This window comes from Folsomia candida, unplaced genomic scaffold (assembly GCF_002217175.1).
Source record: "Folsomia candida strain VU population unplaced genomic scaffold, ASM221717v1 Fcan01_Sc013, whole genome shotgun sequence".
In the NCBI taxonomy this organism is placed as follows: domain Eukaryota; kingdom Metazoa; phylum Arthropoda; class Collembola; order Entomobryomorpha; family Isotomidae; genus Folsomia; species Folsomia candida.
The window spans coordinates 598,216-618,947 of NW_019091205.1; the positions used below are offsets into that span (position 1 = coordinate 598,216).

The following is a 20,732-nucleotide window of genomic DNA, read 5'->3' on the forward strand; positions in this document are numbered from 1 at the left end:
GCTTACCCTTTCGCCTTGGTTCAACCAGTATTGGAGTTGATGTTAAATCGGAAACATTTTCAACAAACAATTTACAAAGACGAAAATTTTTGAAAATTACCCTGATGCTTGTCTTGATTTCGATACTTTGTTGCTTGAAAACATACAAAATTTGGAGTTACGAAGGGGGAAATTCAAATAAATATTTTCACATTTGTTACACATATTCCTTCCTGACGGTAATAATTACGGGATCTTTCATATTTTTGAACTGGATGCCAGAAGATGTTTGCAATATGGCTAATCAGTTAGTCCGGTATTGCCGTTATACAACCCACGAACACGGCTCTTTAAAAAAAATTCACGCGCGACACGAAACACGACTTTGTCTGACAGAAAAATGCCCAACACGCACGGAAGATTTTTTAAAACGAAAAAACACGCACGACACGCATGGCACGCACGATGCGCACGACCAAAAAATTTCGGTTTATTTTGCATTTGAGCACTATCGTGTCGGGTATAACAACAGAATTGTTTGACACTATCATGAATAATTGTCACTTAACCGACATTTGCAATTTCCAGAGTGTAAAAATGCAATTATACGAAGAATTTAGCAACGCAATTTAGCAACGAATCTAGTAACTAATGTCCCGCTTCACAGCGTGCGTGTAGTGCTAAAAGTACCAACACGCACGATACGATAGTAGAGTCTGGTCTGGTAAGTAGACACTTACGGTACCCGGGTTTTTACTGCTACCGCAATTTAGCAGTAACAGTAAAAACCCGGGTACTGTAACTCTGCATAAGAACGCAGAGGACCACACCGCCGAAACCACCATCACCACCGACTAAACCGATGGCGGCGAAGACGCTGGCGCTGCTCCCGAGTCGCTGGGACCCACGCCACGGACTGAGGCGATGTCGTGGGCCGCGCCAGCGCCCTCGCCGTCGTCGTCGTCGCAATAAAACCTCCTCCGCCACCACCACTACCCAACCATCACGAAAACAATAATAATAGCAATAAAAACGATGATAATAATAATAAATATGTAATGCAGGTACTCACGAGTCAATCAGGAATCAGTCTTTTAATTTATTATTTCAGTCTTTTCTCTTCCCTGAACAAATAATAAATAAAATATATGTACACATTCATACTCATTCATCCTAGAAAATCAAATTAAAAAAAAAACATTCACACACATACACACACATACACACACAAAAAAAACAACACCACCATCACTAAAAATATTTAGTGGCCTGTGCCACGACCCGTCTCCAGTCGGTTCGTGGCAATCGAGGTGTCGATGGCGAGACGTGCGGGGGACAGGTTGATTATTTGGACTTCCTCCTCCTCGTTCAAAAACCTACAAAAAAGTAGTTAGTTAATTATTTAATTAACGTGTGACAACACTCTTAGAAATCCAGTCTTAAAAAACGAACCCAACGTACGGTACGGGTCGGTTGCGGCGACGACGACGACCAATTGCTTTCACCGTCACCACCGCCATTCCTCCAACGATCATGACGATGATGATTGTTGTTGCTGCGGTTATGATGACAATAACTGCAAAAAAAAGAGAAATATGTATTTAATATTTAGGAAAAAAAGCGTCAAAATATTTAAGATTAAATTGTGACACTTTTTGATCTTATAAAAATTAAAGAACACGCTCACAAAGTTTGATCGTCAGTCGTTATCAAATGAAAAACTTAAAAATGTTCCACTCACCAGACACTGATCCAGGCGCAGTCTGAGGTGAAGGGGTGGGGAATGTTGGAACTGTTGTTGCTGGTGTTGGGGTGATTGGGGGAGGAGGGTCACACCGACCAGACGGAGGGACAAACGAGGTGTTTGTAGGGCGGGAGGGGGTGCACCCCAAGGACGAGAAGAAACACCCGGCACGCACACACACAAGACAAGACTTGGTCACCGGGCAACCTGAAAAACAAATTTAAAAAATATTATTATCATTACTGCTATTATTATTATCATTACTGCTACTACTATTATTACCGAAAGTAAATCCAAACACTAGAAGAAGAAGAAAAAGCCGCATTTTAAAAAAAAGCGAGAGGAACAAAGAAAGAACTCGAGAACTCACAACAAAAGTGAGTGTTTGTGTGAGTAAATCGCGGTGTTAATATAAGTAATGCTCACTTTCCCCCAACAAATCATCTCAGTCATGATAAATAAATATATTTTACACAAATTTGATTTTAATACAACTTTATTACAGAAATCATGTGTAATACTTTTTGTAATAATCATTGATGAGGGCTGCAGACCGTATATCAATAAATAAATACTATACTACACGATACTATTAAAAAAATTATGAGAAACCAGTATTTACATAAATAAATGAACTACTTACAATATATAATATTTTTACACAAGAATTTCCTTCGAGAACAACTAGTCTGAGTACATTTAAATTTAGTACAAAGCTTGCGTTTCAAAGTTGCATAAAATGCAATCACAATCTGATCATTTTTTAATGTATTTCGATCAAATATTTTCATAAGGTGAGACATTGATACTCTACGCAGTCGGTGAAAAATGAAATAGAGACAGTACATACCACAAACATTACTATCCCAGTTTTGAATAGAACGTCTATTCTGAATCGGATGATTTTCTAGTATACAATTAAAATATTTTTTACTGTAAAATACTAAACCTTTTCCAAAACTATCAAATACTTCTATTTTATGTTCATTCATGGCATATATGAGAATCCAGTGTCCCATTACAATTTTTGAGGTACTCGGTAGCACGTTGCAAATAAAAATTTTAGGATAAATAGTAGACTTAAGTAATTCACGTTCTAGTTCATCAGATGATACCACACCAAAGACAGTAATTTTATAAGGTTTGACAATTAATTTCAAAGCACTGTACATTTGATTACTATTCATTTTATCGTAAAAGTCCTTGATTCTCAATTTCTACTTCCCTATACTTATTAATAGTCAAGAGATTCTGAGTCTGTGATAAAATTATAACAGTAACAGCAGCTGAAAGTTCTTGAGAAAAGTCTAATTCGAGTTTAAATGTACCGTTAGTAGGATAAAAACTAGTCTCACTCTGGAAACTCTGTAGTTGGAAAGCAAATAACGTGTTTCCGTCGGCAAAACTAGAGCGGTCTATCCCGATGGTCTTGTTTTCCAGACTCAAACCATCTATAAAACTTTGATAAGCTAACAAGTACCGTGTAGAGAAAGTCAAGTTCAAGGAACGATATTCTAGAGGAACATTATTAATCGAGACAACAAAACGTGACAGGTTGAAGTTAGCAAAGTTGAATGGGTTCTTGGAATATTTTCCACTAATTGAGTCTGTAACCAAAATTAAGTATAAATGTAGAAACTCTTATGTATTTGTAATTTATTGTGTAAGTACCTGTCTCAACCAAACCTATGACAATACGTTGGCGTAGTTGAACGGTTGAAAAAATATTTTCTGTTACAGGAATTTTGGAACCTTTTGCAACTGACACAGTTTTAATCTCATTCCTAACTAGTGGATACAAAGCTTTCTGTTTATCAAGAATTTTCTCATGTAGTTCCACGACTTTTGGTGACACAAGTTGATTTTTGATGTAGAATACAGCTTCGTCAATCGAGATTATATACTCTGTCGTGTCCACCGCTGAAGCTAAACTAAATCTAACCGGTGCTCGTCTCAGTTTGAGTTTAAAGTCAACCAGAGGAAGAATCCATCTAGGTTGAAGACAGACATCGTCCATGATCCGCCCACATAATTCCACCGACTGACTTTTAGCAAGATACGATTTTCTTGATGCGTAACCATCGTTGTCATCACTTTGCTCATCAGCGTTGGTGTCCCGAATATAAAGTGCGTTTTTTAATATTTCCTTCTTGTATACTTCACTATAGGAGAGGTGGTTTAACAAATATGCACAGTAGTGATAGAACGGTTTGGATGATATTAATTTTCCATTCATGTAGACTTCTACCATGTCAAATAACGAATGGAGTAAGTTATTTGTACAGCTAAGGTCGACTCCTGCAGCAAGATTTGTACCATCACTGTTTAAAACCCGAATATTTAGATACAAAAATGATTCCGCCAAGTCCTAATACACACCGGGAACGCCACTAACCTTGAGAGTATAATGTATATGCACATGTATTCAATAATTACTTTTACAAATCATTTAACTTACATTAAACTCTAGTGGCGCCGCTATTTCCTTTGTCGAAACTGTTGGGAAAACTGGAACATGATATGAATTTAAAGTGGACACGTCACTAGCGTTTAATGTGAACAAGTCCAAGTAGCTATTCACGGCTTTTATTGAAGTGTTTGCCATTATTTCTTCTTTTTCCTCTTTCCACCCTTCTTTGGTTTCTTCCTTTTACCTCCTTTACTCTTAGATTTTTATTTTCGTTTTGTTGAGGTTTTCTTTTTCTTTTTCTTTCCACCACAAATAGGACTCTTTGTTTTTCGCTTTCGTTTACCACCCTTTTTTACTAATCCCTCTCCTAATTGTGTAGACTTTTTTGTTTTGCGAACTCGTTTAGCTTTGGTTGATTTTAATCTCCAAACTCTCGTTTCTTGGATGAACTTTCCCCAAAATTGAAAGGAACGAGATACGAAGTTGTTTCACCAATTAATCCTTGAGTTGGCATTGTGTGAAACCCTTCCTATCCTTACAATGTTTTCAATTTTATATGGAGTAGACATGTAAACCCAGAAGTTTCGTCAAATTGAACACTCTGTCCTGCTTCGTTTGTGATGCAGAGTCGTATTCGATCCATGTTAGGTACGCATACGTTTACATATTGTAGAGGGTGGAAGGAGGAGCTCTGAAGACTTGCTGTGTTGTGAGGTTGCTCGAATACTTTGAGGATTTGTTTGTACTGGTTACCAAATAACTGAGGGGGAACTAAATCACAATGAACCAAATACAAATTGTTGTTTTGGAAAAGATCGATATTGCTCAACTCAATGTCTTGTCCACTCAGAGTGCGACTACTCATACCCAACATTGAAGAAATTCGCTTAGAAAATACAAGCTGGTACGAACCAGTGCTTGCATGAATTTTGTTAAAAACCGTACTTATTTCAACCCCATCTGAAGTTTCTTCACCAGTATGTATAACTCCAGCTGTTTCTAAAATAGTATTGACTTCGCTAACAAACCCAGCTACACTGAAAATACTAGGTTCTAAAATTGTATGTACACTTATGAGTCCAAGCTTTGATGATGCTATAGTTAGTAACGAGTCACTCTTGTCACCATTTCCAAAGAATGAATCGATTGGTTTAAACCAAGCAGTTGATAACGCAACCTCAAACTGATTCGATTCGAGATGTAATGGAGTATATAAAGTATTACAGAAATCTGAGGTAGACAGAGATTCACCAGAAATTGTTTTATTACTCGAAACGTAAATGAAATAAGAATCAGTTGACACACTTTCGATACTCATATTGTAACAAGGTGAACGACGTTATGGGTGAATGATGTGAAGCGAGGGAGAATTATCGAGCGACCGAGAAAACGGGGAGGAAAACGGAAATGAAGTGTTTGGTTGAACAGGTTGCTATGGTTACACCGCGATGACTCAGAACAGTCGGTTCGAGTTTTGCACATGCCATTACATTTGCTGAAAAACGTTTTTGACAGTCTATTCACTAGGACGTGGTACTTTGTAAAACGCTTCCGTCTCCTTTTTCTGATTCATGTACTGGAAGCAACTCTTGTTCATAATAAGTACCTGTTATGAAAGCAAAATATGAAACCATCGATCGTTTGACTACAAAATAATTATATTCCTACCAACAGGTTCGTTGTTAGCATCCAGAACAGCATATGTAACGGGGTCGGTTTGCTTGATTTCAGCAATATGTCCAATTTCCAATGACCAGCGAGTTGATTCCAGTAGACAAGTTTAGAACAGTCATATGAAGTATAATTATTCCAAATAAATCGATTTGGGGAATTTTGAATATTTAAACAATAATCTGACGTGCAGGTAAAATCAACAATAAAACCTTTGTAGGTTGAAAAAAATTGTCTACTTATACATCTATAATCAGGTGAGCCTAACGCAAACCACAAGGACTTAATAAATACAGTCTCCCCATACTCAATACATGACAAACACTGGTCAACAATTGTTGTATTATTATTATTGATAGCAAATGAAAACAAAAATAACTGAATAAAAATAAAAAAACTGAAAAAATTTATCCATTGGTTTCACTTTGGAGTTGAGCCACTCCAATCTTGACTCGTTTGACGAGTTCCTCCAAGAGATGTTGCAGTTCGTGGCAACTGAACCAAATGCGTTGTCCAGACTCTGTTCCTCGTGTCTTTAACAGAGCAAAAAGTATGGTTCGGTTGACTTCGGTGTACAAGACATCCACTGATCCGACAGGATAGATCATGTCACCCCCACCAAAATTTTCTTGTTGGTAGATTAATTTATCAACCAATTCATCCAACTTGACAGTTTCTGGTTGTCCAGTAATAACAAAGTCTCTGGATACTCCGAGGTAAAGGAAGTTGACTGGATCATAGAAGCAGGACTGTTGGTCAAATTGTAAATTGAACTCATCAGTTTTCTTGCCAGTTGCTGTCAACTCTGATATCTTGGTTGAGTAAATATATGAATAACTTGATGAGGATCTGAGCTTCAAACAAATTTATCCACACTGCTTGACCTTTAGTATTTCCAGAACGTTTGTATATTCCAATCATCGGACCTTCGTCACGATAATCAAAATATTCATAGGGAGACTCCTTGAAAATTGAGGTAACGAGAAGGCTGTTGATGGTTGTCTCTTCAAGCAATGGGTTGTTCCAAAATTCTAGTTGTTGATCAAGACGAGCCTTACTGATACTTTGTTTATCGACTTCTGATTCTTGAATCAGTCCTTTAAATTTCAGTCCAAATTTTTCAAGATCGAGTGGAACGAATTCGATACGAAATCTTGGTGGCGTATGGTGTAGTCCTTTCCACTGATTCTTCCGTTGTTTCAATCTTCGAGGAAGGGTCCCCTTAACTCGGCGCTGTTCCACCAAAGGATAAGTCTTGAACGTTTCCATTCCTGTAGTATCCAATTCGTCAATGAAAATTCTTTTGGTTTTCGAGTTGGAACTCATTTTCCCCTGGAATAACTACTACTTGTGCTACTACTTTTGTCTCTGACTGTTTTCTTTCTCAACTTGCCTAACAACTGAACCCAGAAAGAAACTAGTCAAACTTCAAATAGCGTTATTGTTAGCTCGAACTGCGCACTTGGCTCTAACCCTTCCTTTTCTTGTTCATCGATTTAATATAAACACGGTTGTTTATGAAGTATGCCCCATGCAAAGAATTTTTATGCAAAACAAATAAAATTATGTAAAACACAAAGTTGGTAAATATGAAACGTTATTACCTTCTAGTCATGCTTGGTCACGACCCTTCCATTCGGAGGTCCTGTTGTAGGGCCAGGTTTTTGGCCAATACGTGTTTCTGAAATTCATAAAATTAACATATTCGATGTATAATAAATCTTGGTAGCATTTAATATTAAAAAATAAAACATAAAATATACTAACAAGAATTCTGACTCTCTTTTACGATACACGTTGAATGGTTTGTTGCAACTCTCGTCGTGAATCTGTTGTTTAGTTTTGTCCTTGTATAAACAACGGATGCAGAAAATGGGAGGAAAGTGTACAGTTGGTTCCACTCGTGGTTGAAGTGGGAACATTGTGTCCCGCTCAAAGGAACGTCGGAATTTGATGTTGAATCTTTCAATATTTTCTTTCCCCTTCCCATCATACAGCGAACAAACATTAAAAAACTGAATTTTTTTGAAGTAGGTACAGGAATTGGTAGGGAGTTTGGGAGGGATCTCACTCAAAGCTTTTTTGATGAAGAACATCTAATCCTTAGTTGTGGCATAATCTTATCACTTCGACCACCGTCCACGTAGAATTTGGTGACAACTCTTGTACAGTCGTAACAACCTGTACAACCAGGATGGTGACACACTAAAGAAGTCCACATTGTGTCCATTTCCACAGTTTTAGCGTATGGTTGACTCACAGAAATACTTTTCAATATAGCATTTCTTTTGCTTTCTTTAGCTTGAATATGTTTCAACTTCTTCTTCTTGAGGGGAGGTGAAAGTACTACGTCCTGGAACGACTCCGTCACCTATAAAATAATTTTAAAAAATTCAAACAAATGCACAAAAATAAATAACAAGCAAACAACTAGTAGTCAAAATAGCAAGTAAGCAAGTAAATAGAATAAGCAGGAAATAAAATAAAACTATTTAAACTCCAATCTCTTTTGTAATTATTTATTTCGATCAACAAACGTTTCAAAAGTTATCCACTCCTTACAATTAGATGGTTCGTCAAAACTTAGCCTATCATATTTATCTAGCAACTTCACAAATTCGGAACTTAAATAATATAATAGAGCATTTGTATCCTTCAGAAATTGGATAAATAGTCCCATACCTGGCAATGCCAATTTTCTTAATTTACTGTGACAACTAGCAGCACTTAGTAAATCAATAATATTACTTTTTGGAATGGTTTGACCCAAGTATTCAATCTCACCATTTTTCTTCCACTTAAGATTATTGTTTTCTATAATAAAAGTAATCAACCGACTTGCTTTATTTCTCTGATTTTCTGGAATTGCAAGAAGTAACGTGTTTACTTCAGGATTATCTACAGATTTTGAGTCAACTTTCACTTTCTCACTGCTACTACCACCACCAATGGTTGAATTAGATAAAAAAGTTGACTGAAGGTTGGCTGGCGAAATATTTTCATGATTATTATTACTACTACTACTACTACTAACGTGTGTTTGTGGGTTGGAAATTAGAGAAAACTGATTATCTATCGGTGTTGGTGGAGGTGGGGGTGGAGTAGGTTCAAAAATACGTCGATACTGATCTAAACTAATAACTTTGAATATTCTAAAATTAGACATAATTACTCCTTTTCACCCTCGTTTAAAAATTTACAAAAAGCCCCCTCAGTAATTTTTGTGAGTACTGTCGATATAATTAATGGTAGAACTGAATTATACTTAACAAATAATTTTCGTACTAACTCTAATTTAACTCTTTTAAACTTAATTAAACATAGGAGTAGAGGTTTCACTTTCTTCAAATCTTTTTGTTCGTTTTTAGTGTAGGGAAACGAATTTATATTTACACACACTTCTACTAAAATCTTAATATTTTCCTCAGTTGTTGTCTTAATTAGAGATTTTCTTGCAGTAATATTTGCACTCATAATAGTTTCTAGAAAAGCTTTATTTTCTTCCACTCTTTCCATTATAGTGGCCTCAAAACCATCATATCTTCAGGGAACAAACTCGTCTTTACTCTAAATCTGTTGTTCTGAATCGGGGTGAGATCAATAGCTAAGTAACCGTGTGGAGATTTCGTTACAAAGTCATATGCGTCTTTTAAAAACGCTGTATTACCAGGAAATGTTTGACGCCCAACAGAAGTAATTGCAGACCGATCACGAGGAAAATTGAAAATCTTGGAGAAAGTAAAGAATTAAAATCATTTCAAGTTTATTTTGACAAGATTTTTTAACTTACAATAAGGTGATCAATTGATAGACCAGCTGTTCGTAAACCAGGAGTGTAAATATTGTGTAAAATTACAATAACAGAGACTCGAGCATGATGAACCTTCTTTGTTATTAAATCTATTCATTTAAAAATAAATACTTAAAAAAATAATTACTATTTTTAAAATTAATTACAAACCAGTTAGAAATGAGTTCATATGCTTGGAAAATGAATCTCCCATATCATCGTAAACAATAATCGATTCAGGTCGTAGAAACGTGTCATCCCACTGATTCGTTAATTCCAATGTTGGTAACTATTTTTTTATTTAGACAAATTTAGTATAAATTTATTCACCACGATGAAGCTTTCGTGACTCCTTTGCAAATTTACTATATTTTTTGAATTACTTGTTTTTTTAATACAGCAAATTCTGGTTGGTCTTGACCTGCAACGTAAACTAGATGACGAATATCCCCACACACTATTTCCTTGCGTCGGAGCAGAATAGACTCCACCAGATGACTTTTTCCTACCTTGGCCGGGCCTACATAGATGGAGAAAGCGAGTTGAAACGAGAAATACGGGTAGTAGCTAGTAGTGAATGTATGTAACTATGACAACCAAAGTGAACAAGGGAACGAGTTACCACAAACGAACATGCTAAAAGGATGAGTGAGACCAACCACCATCTCGTCCGAAGCTAACATTTTAACTGCATGGAAAGTGGAGAAAGTTTGAGTTTAGTTCACCACCAAACACATTCCTGCTCCGATCACTTCACATAATACTTGACTCGAAAGCAACAAAATGAGTAAAAAAGAATTAGCTCGACCAGGCAAATTTTTTGTTGGTGGTCACCGAAAAGTGTGCAATATTTGCAAAAAAATTGAATACACAAAAAGAAGTTTAGAAATACATAAACACAACGCACACGCGTGTCTACGTTGTGGTGACAAGACTATTGTTGACAAAAGTCGTCATCGTTGTCGTCGACCTCAATTTGGTGGTGCTGGTGGAATATCAAACAGTTTGCTAATTGAAACTACTGCATTTGAGGAAGTGCAATCTAGTCTCGCTGGAACATTTCGGAGATATGTTCTCAAACATAAAGTTGCAGTTCCTCTGTTACAAAAATATTACTACGAAATTTATGACGATTTCAATGTGTCTCTAAAAAAACTTTTGAGACTGCGATCTATCTATCCTGATGGTTTTAAACTGAGACTAGTGTTGGATGTAATTCTACATAAAACTAATTCAGACATTCGTGCGTCAAGTCACTTATCTTCCAGTTGTAAATGCTTGGTAAATAAATATGAAATTAGAACTAATTTGTTTGATATGGTGAATGAGCAGGTGGCTAATCTTGATGTGTACCAACGCAACGGTTCTAACTGGACTATTGTAGAAATTAAAAATCTTAATGTTTATATTTCTAAACCCAAGTCACTTCGAGGAGGGTCATATATACCAACACCAAAACGTTATGATGATAAAAGAGGACTAATCAAATTAAAAACAACAAATAACCAATGTTTTCAATATTGTTGCATTTCAAAATTACTTGGACATCGAAGCTTACAAAAAGCTGCCCCACTACAACAATACGAACAATTTCAAACACAGAACAAGGATAATAGTTTGATTAACTTTTCGTGCTTCGATTCTACCGCTGGAGTTAAAATTTCTCAACTATCAAGATTTGAGAAATTGAATCCTGATTTTTCTGTAAATGTGTACAATTACAGTCCAGAATGGAAATCTATTTATCTTATCTATAAAACAAAGAAGATGAAGAAATATCATGTAGATTTAATGAGACTTCAAAAAGAAATGAAATCACACTTTGTTCTAATTTCAAATTTTAGTAGATTTATGTGGGAACCTGGCTACAACAAGAAATATTTTTGTAGAGTTTGTCTACACGGATTTATAACAAAACATGGTAGAAATAAACACAGCAAATTGTGTAACCAGATAAATAAAACAGTTATACGATTCCCAACCATAGCATTACATAAGTATGGACAATATGTAGAAAACGAACCACCACCAGTGTATATAGTAGCAGATTTTGAAACGGTAGCCAGTAGGCCTGGGGAAGATGTGGACATAATGGATGGAGAAAGTGATGATGAGATGGGTGGTGGTGGGAGTGGTATTGACCACATTCTCCAACGGCGAGGGTTTGCATTCGTAACCATGAGTGGTGATGAACCTATAATAATAAAAACACACGTCGGTACTACCCCTGCCAAGAAATTTGTCATATATATGCTACGAATATCTGAACTCTACCAGGAGCGTGTAAGTGCATATGCAAAGATGATGAGAATGAACTCGGACGATTGGATCAATTTTGCTACAACTACTATTTGTTGTTTATGCAAAAGTAAGTCTGAGTACAAACCTAGATTTGAAATGTTAATAATTCTAATTGTTTTATTATTATTGCAGAACCGTTTTACTCCAAATTCTACGATAAAGTGGCTCACACCAACGAAAAGCGAGCAATGGATGCAGATTTGGACCAGTTCACAGTCCCCGACGTTCAGTACAGAAAGGTTCGACACCACTGTCATACCAAGGAACAAAATGTATTTCAGGACCGGGCGAAATACATCGGAGCCGCCCACGCTAACTGCAACTTAAATTGTAGAAATAGTCGGTATTGCACGATTATATTCCATAATTTAACTGGCTTTGACTCAAAATTATTAATTCTCGCAATCGCGGAGCTAGGACTCCCGTTGAGAACAATTTCAAAGACTAGTGAACGACATATTTATTTACTGGTAGGTCAACGTCTACGAATAATTGATAGTCTAGCACACTTGAACAGTTCACTTGACAACCTTGTACAGAATCTTAAATTAGATGGAGTAGATAAATTTAAAGTGACAACAAAATTATTTGAGAATGTGTTGGGTGTAGACCTACCACTAGTTTTTGGGAAATTGGCATTTCCTTACGACCATTTGACGATGCAAAATCTACACGAACAGATAGTGGAATTACCACCGATTGAGTGCTTTTACAATAAGTTGAAGGATAGTCCCTGTGAACCAGAGGAATACAAGAATGCGTGCACAATTTTTAAAAAGTGCAAATGTAAAACTCTCGCTGAATTTATGAGAGTCTATAATTTACTGGACTGCAGTTTACTGTGTGATGTATGGCGCTCACATAGAGAACATTGCTTAAATACTTATAAAACCGATCCCACCAATTACGTGTCACTAAGTAGTATGAGTTACAAGATAGCGCTGAGGGATGCAAATGCAACTCTACAATTTATTACCACCCCAGATCTTTATAATTTAACAAAAAAGGCTCAGGTGGGAGGAATCGTGAACGTGAGTAAACGTTACGGCAAAGCCAATGTTCCTGGTTTCCCTAATTATAATCCAAAGAAACCAACTAAATACATTATACAACTCGATGTAAATGGGCTGTATCCACACAGTATGTGTGAGAAATTACCTACAAGGGATTTTGTTAAAAAATCTAGTAAATTTATGAGGTCGTTTGACCCGACAAGATATTCCACGAAAGCGGATGTCGGGTTTCTTATCGAGTGTGACCTCGAGATATCGTCCGAGCACCACAATTGGTTTAAAGATTTACCACCATTCGCGGAGAAAAGAGTTGTCAACGAGAGTGACCTTTCAAAATCACAAAAGGATTATTTGAATAAAAATCCTAATTCGAAATCCAACCTGGGTGGAGAACAACTACTACTCACACTTCACAATAAAAATAACTATGTATTATTTCTACCAATGTTGAAAGTAGCACTTTCCCTCGGTGTGAAAGTGAAAAAATATCACACAATTTGGACTTTCAGTCAGAAAGCCTTTCTAAAAAATGGATATTAGAGAATGCATATTTACGTGTTGCTAAAACAATTGGAATGAACCAATTAATTAAACTTGTAATGAATAGTGTCTCTGGGTATTTCGGAATTGATCCAACTAAATTTAAGAATACGCAGCTTGTGTCTGAAATTGAACAAGCTAAACAACTTGTCGCAAAACACAATTTTTCTAACGCAAAAATGATTAATGAGTTTTTAGTCATGATTGAACACCATAAAGAAAGTGTAGTAATGAATAATCACATTCTTGTGAACGCTGCAATCCTAGATCACTCCAAAGCTTATTTTTATTCCCTAGTCTACCAGTTTAAAAAACATTTTGGAGATAGGATAACTATTTGTTATGTAGATACAGATAGTTTTTTAATGGAAATATATGTAGACGACTCGTGGAAAGAATTAAGTCAGGTGAAACACAATGGAAAACCAGTTATGGATTTCTCATTTCTCCCAAGAGACCATCCTTATTTTTCAACCGACTGTAAAGGTACGTTGGGACAATTGAAAGATGATAATATGAGTGGAGTTCTCAAATTTATCGAGGAGTACGTTATTCTAACTAAAAAATGTTATTTCCTAAAATTTTATTATCCTAACCCTACCGATAGAAAAGGAAACAAGAAATTAGACAAAAGAAAATTAAAAGGTATTGGTCGATCGTTTGTTAAAACGTGTGATGAAGACGCTTTCAAAGCTGCATTGTTCAACCAAACATCAAAGAAAGTAAAAACTAGAAATCTACGCAGTAAAAATTTTGAAATTCAATCTGTGAATTCTGATAAACTAGCTCTATCATGGGTGTGCAACTCACGATATTTACTGGGGGAACGTGGAATAAAAACCCTACCGTTCGGCACAAAGATATTGTATGAAACAGTCTACATGTAATTAAATTGTAAATAGAAATGTAATCAATGCAAATATGATAAAAAATACAACCAATTTGTACAATGTGTAAATTTTTGTCTGGGGTTAAATATTTATTTCACATCACAACACATGAAAAGTGAATATCTCCACAAGTACTCATCAGTAAATTGTTAAAATAGTTTTAAATATTTAATTTTGCATACAAAAACCAAATACACACACAAGCACACATCCTCATAAAATATAACTAGTACACATACAACAAACTCAACACGAAATCTAATACAATCATCAAAATAACAGTAAACTATTTAGGCAGTGGTGGTAACATCAGATTCTGCAAGAAATATATATTTTTTAAATTATTCATTGTCCCAACTCTTGCTTCAGCATTACATTCGTTATCAGTGAATCACCTTTGCATTAGCTTCCTCAAAGGAGAAACACACGTCACCAACTTGAGTCAACCAGTTAGAAAAATAATCGTCAGGATCCAAGATTATTTCCAAACATTCTTCACACGAACACCGAGTTCGCCAATCACACCAGAGATATCTTCCTTCAGAATCCTTTGGTGGAGCTGGAATCTGAGGTTTGCAACACCCTCGACACACAAGTCGGTGGTTGAACTCTGCATATTTATGTTCCCACGGGATGAAATCTGTACTTTTAAAGTTTATTGTAGGATTCTTGACCTGATGACACAAGATTAAAAAATTAAAAAGTAGCAGAATACTGAAATAACTGTCAAATATTCATACTACTTTGTAAACTTCTCACCTTCCACATACAAATTTTGCATACACACTGACTTTTGCGTTTGCAGTCCTTTATCAGTTTAAATCGGAGTAGCCACACATATTTGTTGAAATAAAAATCACTGGGGCGCAATGGGTAAGGTAAACAACCCATTGTACATTTTTTTATGGGAAACATTCCTTGATCATTCACACACTGTGGACATAACATGACATCTAACAAAGTCTCAAAAGTCTTGTTTGGTCTAATACCACTCATGATGTGAATTAGTTTACTACCGCAGTCTTTTCACGTGGTGTGTCATTATTATGAATAATTATTACCACGAAGCATTCCTGGTGGTGTTGTGGGAATAGTTTTAAAATTTTCTCCAGTCCAAAATTAAACGTTGTCGCTTCTGTGAGTAAGACAGGCTCCACTGTATTCATTTCCACTCGTGCCACGTGTTCTGGGAGATTTGTAGATAAGCGTTCAGTAGTAGTAGTCGTCGTGGTAGTAACCAAGGGGGAGAAAGTAGGGGGAGGTTGTTGTGTGACTGATGACGTTGGTAACAGTTGTGTCAGTAGTGTTGCTAGTGTGGGGCTGGGAGAAAGTGCGGAAGTCGACCGGTTGTGGGAAAGTTTTGGTGAGTCAATCGTTGTGTTAGTAGTCAACCCTGTATAGAATTTAAATCAGATCGTCTAATCTATTTAATCAAATCTCGACTTTATTCATCACGAACCATTCTCATGCAGAAGTCTGGGACACGTGTAGTAGTCGTGATTGCGTGCCCGCTTTCTCCGGAATAATTAGTAAAAGGCCGCTGAGTTGGAATGGTTGGTGGAGTTGTCAATATTTTTGGCGAGGGGGAAAGTGATGATTTTGATCGAGGTACTGTTAAATTGTAGGAAAATTTAGGTGGTGGTTGTGGGGTGTAGGTTGGTTGGCCTGGTGCCGAGATTGGTTGTACCGGAAGTCGAACAGAAGAAAGTGGTGGTGGTGCTACCGTTGATAAGAACCCCTTGTCTGAATAATAGAATAATATTACACAGTGTTCCTGAAATCCCAGTACTTCCATAAACTAACCATGATTTTTCTGCACACTCTTTCCGTCGGTTGGTGTTTTTGCTGGGTAGTGCGGTGGTGTTATCACTGAATCTATCAATAAAATAGAAAACTAGTGAATTTATAAACATCACTCGTTTTCATTTTCATTGATACAGTTTCTTACCAACTGGGCATTGACTCATGCGAGTGAAGACACGTGTCACTCGAGTCGTGTGAGTATCATAGGGCGGATATGTATGTACTTAAATTCCTCAAAATATGTATGTAATATGTACTTAAAAAACGCGAAAATATGCACGTAAAACATATTTTTCAACCGAAATTTTCTACTATATTTGCATTTAATTTTCTAAAAGTTTCAAATTTGTAACACTCTTATTAATGAATTATTATGTATTGTATTTTAATATTCATGTAATGACCCGTAACACGACATTAGCCATATTTAGAGATTTTCAGGGGCAATTTTATGACTTGAAAAATGGGGCAAAATGGATTTTCTAGTCGTTTACACGAATTAAACTCCGTTATCATGAAAGTATAATTTTTATCCAACTTTAACGTCTGAATGAAGAAAAATATTTTTTCCTCAGGAAATCCTGAAATATGCATTAAAATGTTTATTTTTAGAAAATGCTCGAAATATGTAGGAAAATATGCGTATTTACGAAAAAACCTCAAAATATGTATGAAAATATGTATATGTACGAAAACCCTAAAATATGTAAAATATGGAAAACCATGTTTGAATTTTTGAAATCATGCTTCGATAGGATGTGTGTATACGAAGTTATAGTAAGATCTGATTGGGAATGAAAAAGTTAGAAATACATACATATCCGCCCTCTGGTGAGTATCGTTGGCTGGTTTGCAAACAAATTTATTTCCATGACCAACAAAGTGGCAGCCGTTTTTGATACAAGTTTTACAGTTATCAATAACGGCACAGGACTGTGCACACGGTAGAAATAAAATTACAAACAATGTCACCTTCATTTTACTTTAAATTGGAAAAATGGGGAAATTGAGAGGCGGATGAGGGTGACTGATATGTGTCGTGTGAGAAGAATGAAATAAGAATGCAAAGTTGAGAATAATTTTCTCCAGCATGTTAAAAAAGAGAGCAAAAGATTCGCAAATTCCTATCTGCATAACACTGGTTGCTAAAAGTTGCTTATGTAAACATTGATCTGTAATTTAATACTAATTGTCTTGTTTTTGTTCAGCGAAAGAAGTTCGCATCATTTCTCAATCTTCTCAATATTAGATTACCGATTCCAGTATTTACATAAGTCACCACTCACATCTCCATGAGAAAAGTATGCATAACTATGTAGGAATAAATATTCCCCATCTTTCATTTCTAACAATCCCGTTCACACTATAATTAACCCTGATAAGAGTTTGTCGTTTCTCTAGTATTTTTATAGCTCGGTTCGACTGAAAACCTTACAATACCAAGATACTCCGACATCCCCTTTTACCTCTCCACTCACTTAAAATTAATAATGGTAAGCAGTTGCAAGCGTTAATCAATTGGTAGCAGTAATATTAAAACGAATTTACCTTTTTATTTGACCCAGCCATGATATCCAAGATTTATGTAAGAACAAGGTTGCACTTTTTATTCACTTTTTTGAAAGAATTGTTCAAGTTTTTGTCAACTATAACGAGTATTGTTCGCTTTTTAGACAATATTTTTCACGTATTGAAAAATATGTCGAGTTTTGACCACTTTTTCTGCAAGTTTTTTGTCACGTATTAAAAGATTTTCAAGTTTTGAACACTTTTTTCTAGTAGTTTTTGTCACGTATTAAAAGAATTTCGAGTTTTGACCACTTTTTCTGCAAGTTTTTTGTCACGTATTAAAAGAATTTCAAGTTTTGAGCAGTTTTTTCTTCAAATTTTTTCACATATTGACACCCGTTTCAAGTATTTTGAGTATTGATCACCTTTTTGCACGAGTTTTTGTCTATTAAAACTATTTAAGAGTCACCAATTAACTAAGAAAGTAGTCCACTTTACAAATAAACACCACAAGACTGCAAGCTGCACAATATTTTATGATTTTTTCCGTTAAAAAACCAAGCGTCACAAAATGTGAGGGAAAAACGTGGTCTTTTACCGGTTACCTTTCTCTTTTTTATTTTTACACAAAAGCAGGTAACCCCGTGCGCGAATTTCATAAGTTGATGAAGATGAGATTTCACCGGGTGACTTTTTCGGGATATTTTTTCATCACTCATCCTTTTCACTATCAACGATTTGACCACGACTGGGTGTGTGTACAATTTGTTTTTAAATTATTACACAAGTTCATACATACATATTTATTATTATTATCGTGGTCGTATTATTATTTGTGGTGGTGGTGACTCGACCAGTAATCTGTCGTCGTGGTCATCGTCGTGGTCGTGGTCATCTTGCATTGAGAAACTCGATTCACTGAACTCACTGTTCACTGAATTCACTGTGTCTGAGAATTCAGAATCCTCATTTGTACAACTCTGTCGACTCTCTTCCTGTGAACCATTGTCACTAATGTTAATACAAAAGTTAAAGTATTTCTCTAGTTCGTTGTCATTTCGTTGAGGTTGAGTCTTTAATCTTCCTTGTCGTCGTCGTACTATTATTATTTGTGGTGGTGGTGACTCGGACGGTAATCTGTCGTCGTGGTCGTCGTCGTCATATTATTTGTGGTGGTGGTTGTGGTATGGCTGTGGTGGTGTTTACAATTTTTTTGAAAATAATAATTAAATATTTGGCTGCTAGAAATTTAGTGAAAAGTAAACGTCCATCCCTGAATTACACAAAACTATGTGGAGTAGTATGTACATACATATTTATTATTGTTTTGGTGATGACTATGGTGGGAACAATTTTATTGATAATAATAATTTAAAAGACTGATTCCTGATTGACTCGTGAGTACCTGCATTACATATTTATTATTATTTGTCGTCGTTTTTATTGGTATTATTATTGTTTTCGTGATGGCTGGGTAGTGGTAGTGGCGGAGGAGGTTTTATTGTGACCACGACGACAGCGAGGGCGCTGGCGCGGCCCACGACATCGCCTCAGCCCGTGGCGTCGGTCCCAGCGACTAGGTAGCAGCGCCAGCGTCTTCGCCGCCATCAGTTTAGTCGGTGGTGATGGTGGTTTCGGCGGTGTGGTCCTCTGCGTTCTTATGCAGAGTTACAGTACCCGGGTTTTTACTGTTACTGCTAAATTGCGGTAGCAGTAAAAACCCGGGTACCGTAAGTGTCTACTTACCAGACCAGACTCTACTTACGATGATACTATTGGTCGCACGAAGTGTTTGAGTGAGGGTTACACGCACGGCACGACACGGCTCGCGTCGGCGCACGCACGACACGATGCACGATCGTGTCGTGCGTGTTCGTGTTAACACCAAAAAGTCGTGCGCACGGCTCATCTCTGGTGCTATATAATAATGAACAATGGAGGTCTCGCAGCGTATGGTCTCCGATTTTGGCCAAATTTGTGCTGACTGCTGATCGACGAAAAATATAACGTTTTCTGCAAGTTTCCTGTTCTTCGTATGCGAAATATCTCCGCCAAACCTAAACCTCGGAAGAGTGCATTTCGCAAACATGGTATAAATTAAACTTGTGCCAACCTTGAAATTAATTTGGTTAAAAATCTGAGAGCAGATGCTGAGAGACCTCTATTCTTAAGTCATTATCAAATTGTAATCGTTTTAAAAAATTATGTCGTGTGATTAATCAATTTGAATTTTGAGTTAAAACTCATTTTTATCTGTAAATATACAGAAAGATGGATGGTGAACTATGATCCGATGAAATTACTCCCTGGAGTATGGCTGGATTATGCAAACGTTCTTGCAATTACGTTATTTGGTCTATTTCCCCTCTCGAATACAATGTACTCTCTGTTATTTCCGGAAACTCCAATATTTTTCTTTTTCCATAGGAAATAGGAAATGGTTAAATAGGTCCTGCTCATCATGCTGTCAATACTGGCACAATGCATCTGGTTCATTGGTTTAGAGGTCACGGGAAGGATTGACTTGTATGGGAAAAGAGTTTTAAGATCGTGGAAATATATTGAGCACCAGAACAACGACGACAGAAAGTACATGAACAAGTTTAGAAAGGGATGTCGCCCACTCGCTTGGGGAGTCGAGGGTGTTTGGGTAGTGAAAAGATTGTCTGTTCTTAAGTTCTTGATGGCTGTGGTAAAAGGAACTTTTAGAGCGATACTGGCCCTCAAAACACAGTAGTTAATCCAAAAATAAGTGTAAACTTGTATACGAGGTTAATATATTAAATAGGTAGATACATACATATGTAATGAACATAGCATAAACAAAAATAAATACTAGTCAAGTTGGCCAGCGAATTGCTTTCGAATTCTGAAATGGCTAACCCAAAGTTTTTGCCGAATCGATGGAATTAGCTGAGATATTCATTAATATCAACGCAGTTTATCTTTTCCCATCCCGCGCTGGTATCCTTCCCATATTATTAATATGGTAGGGAAACGAACGCGGTTGCCAAATTTTGGGCAAAGTAAAACTGCCTTGATATTACACGCTTGCAATCTTGGTCGAACCGGGGCATGTTGG

General features: G+C 36.4%; 3 protein-coding genes and 1 long non-coding RNA gene across 5 annotated transcripts; 1 reads left to right on the top strand and 3 right to left on the bottom strand.

Annotated features, from left to right (window-relative positions):
• Positions 1 to 1,144: 1,144 nt before the first annotated feature.
• On the bottom strand, positions 1,145 to 3,507 carry LOC118437447. 2 transcript variants are annotated; one of them, XM_035856456.1, is made up of 4 exons: positions 2,006 to 3,507; positions 1,721 to 1,930; positions 1,441 to 1,555; positions 1,145 to 1,355 (listed from the first exon to the last, which is right to left on the bottom strand). In XM_035856456.1, exons 1-4 carry the CDS (start codon positions 2,046 to 2,048, stop codon positions 1,241 to 1,243), a joined length of 483 nt encoding a protein of 160 aa, XP_035712349.1. In that variant the 5' UTR covers positions 2,049 to 3,507; the 3' UTR covers positions 1,145 to 1,240. The 2 variants fall into 2 exon arrangements, with proteins under 2 accessions (XP_035712349.1, XP_035712348.1); XM_035856455.1 differs by having other exon boundaries at positions 1,432 to 1,555.
• On the bottom strand, positions 2,912 to 4,328 carry LOC118437473. The gene is made up of 4 exons (XM_035856498.1): positions 4,182 to 4,328; positions 4,103 to 4,118; positions 3,395 to 4,021; positions 2,912 to 3,330 (listed from the first exon to the last, which is right to left on the bottom strand). Exons 1-4 carry the CDS (start codon positions 4,326 to 4,328, stop codon positions 2,912 to 2,914), a joined length of 1,209 nt encoding a protein of 402 aa, XP_035712391.1.
• A 7,357-nt stretch (positions 4,329 to 11,685) lies between these two features.
• On the top strand, positions 11,686 to 13,448 carry LOC118437476. The gene is made up of 2 exons (XM_035856500.1): positions 11,686 to 11,728; positions 12,028 to 13,448. The coding sequence occupies exons 1-2, from the start codon at positions 11,686 to 11,688 to the stop codon at positions 13,446 to 13,448; spliced, it is 1,464 nt and encodes a 487-aa protein (XP_035712393.1).
• Positions 13,449 to 14,293: 845 nt separating this feature from the next.
• LOC118437448 lies at positions 14,294 to 19,400 on the bottom strand. The gene is made up of 5 exons (XR_004836117.1): positions 17,690 to 19,400; positions 15,798 to 16,213; positions 15,098 to 15,731; positions 14,734 to 15,012; positions 14,294 to 14,654 (listed from the first exon to the last, which is right to left on the bottom strand). It is a non-coding gene; the product is annotated as an uncharacterized LOC118437448 (long non-coding RNA).
• Positions 19,401 to 20,732: the final 1,332 nt, after the last annotated feature.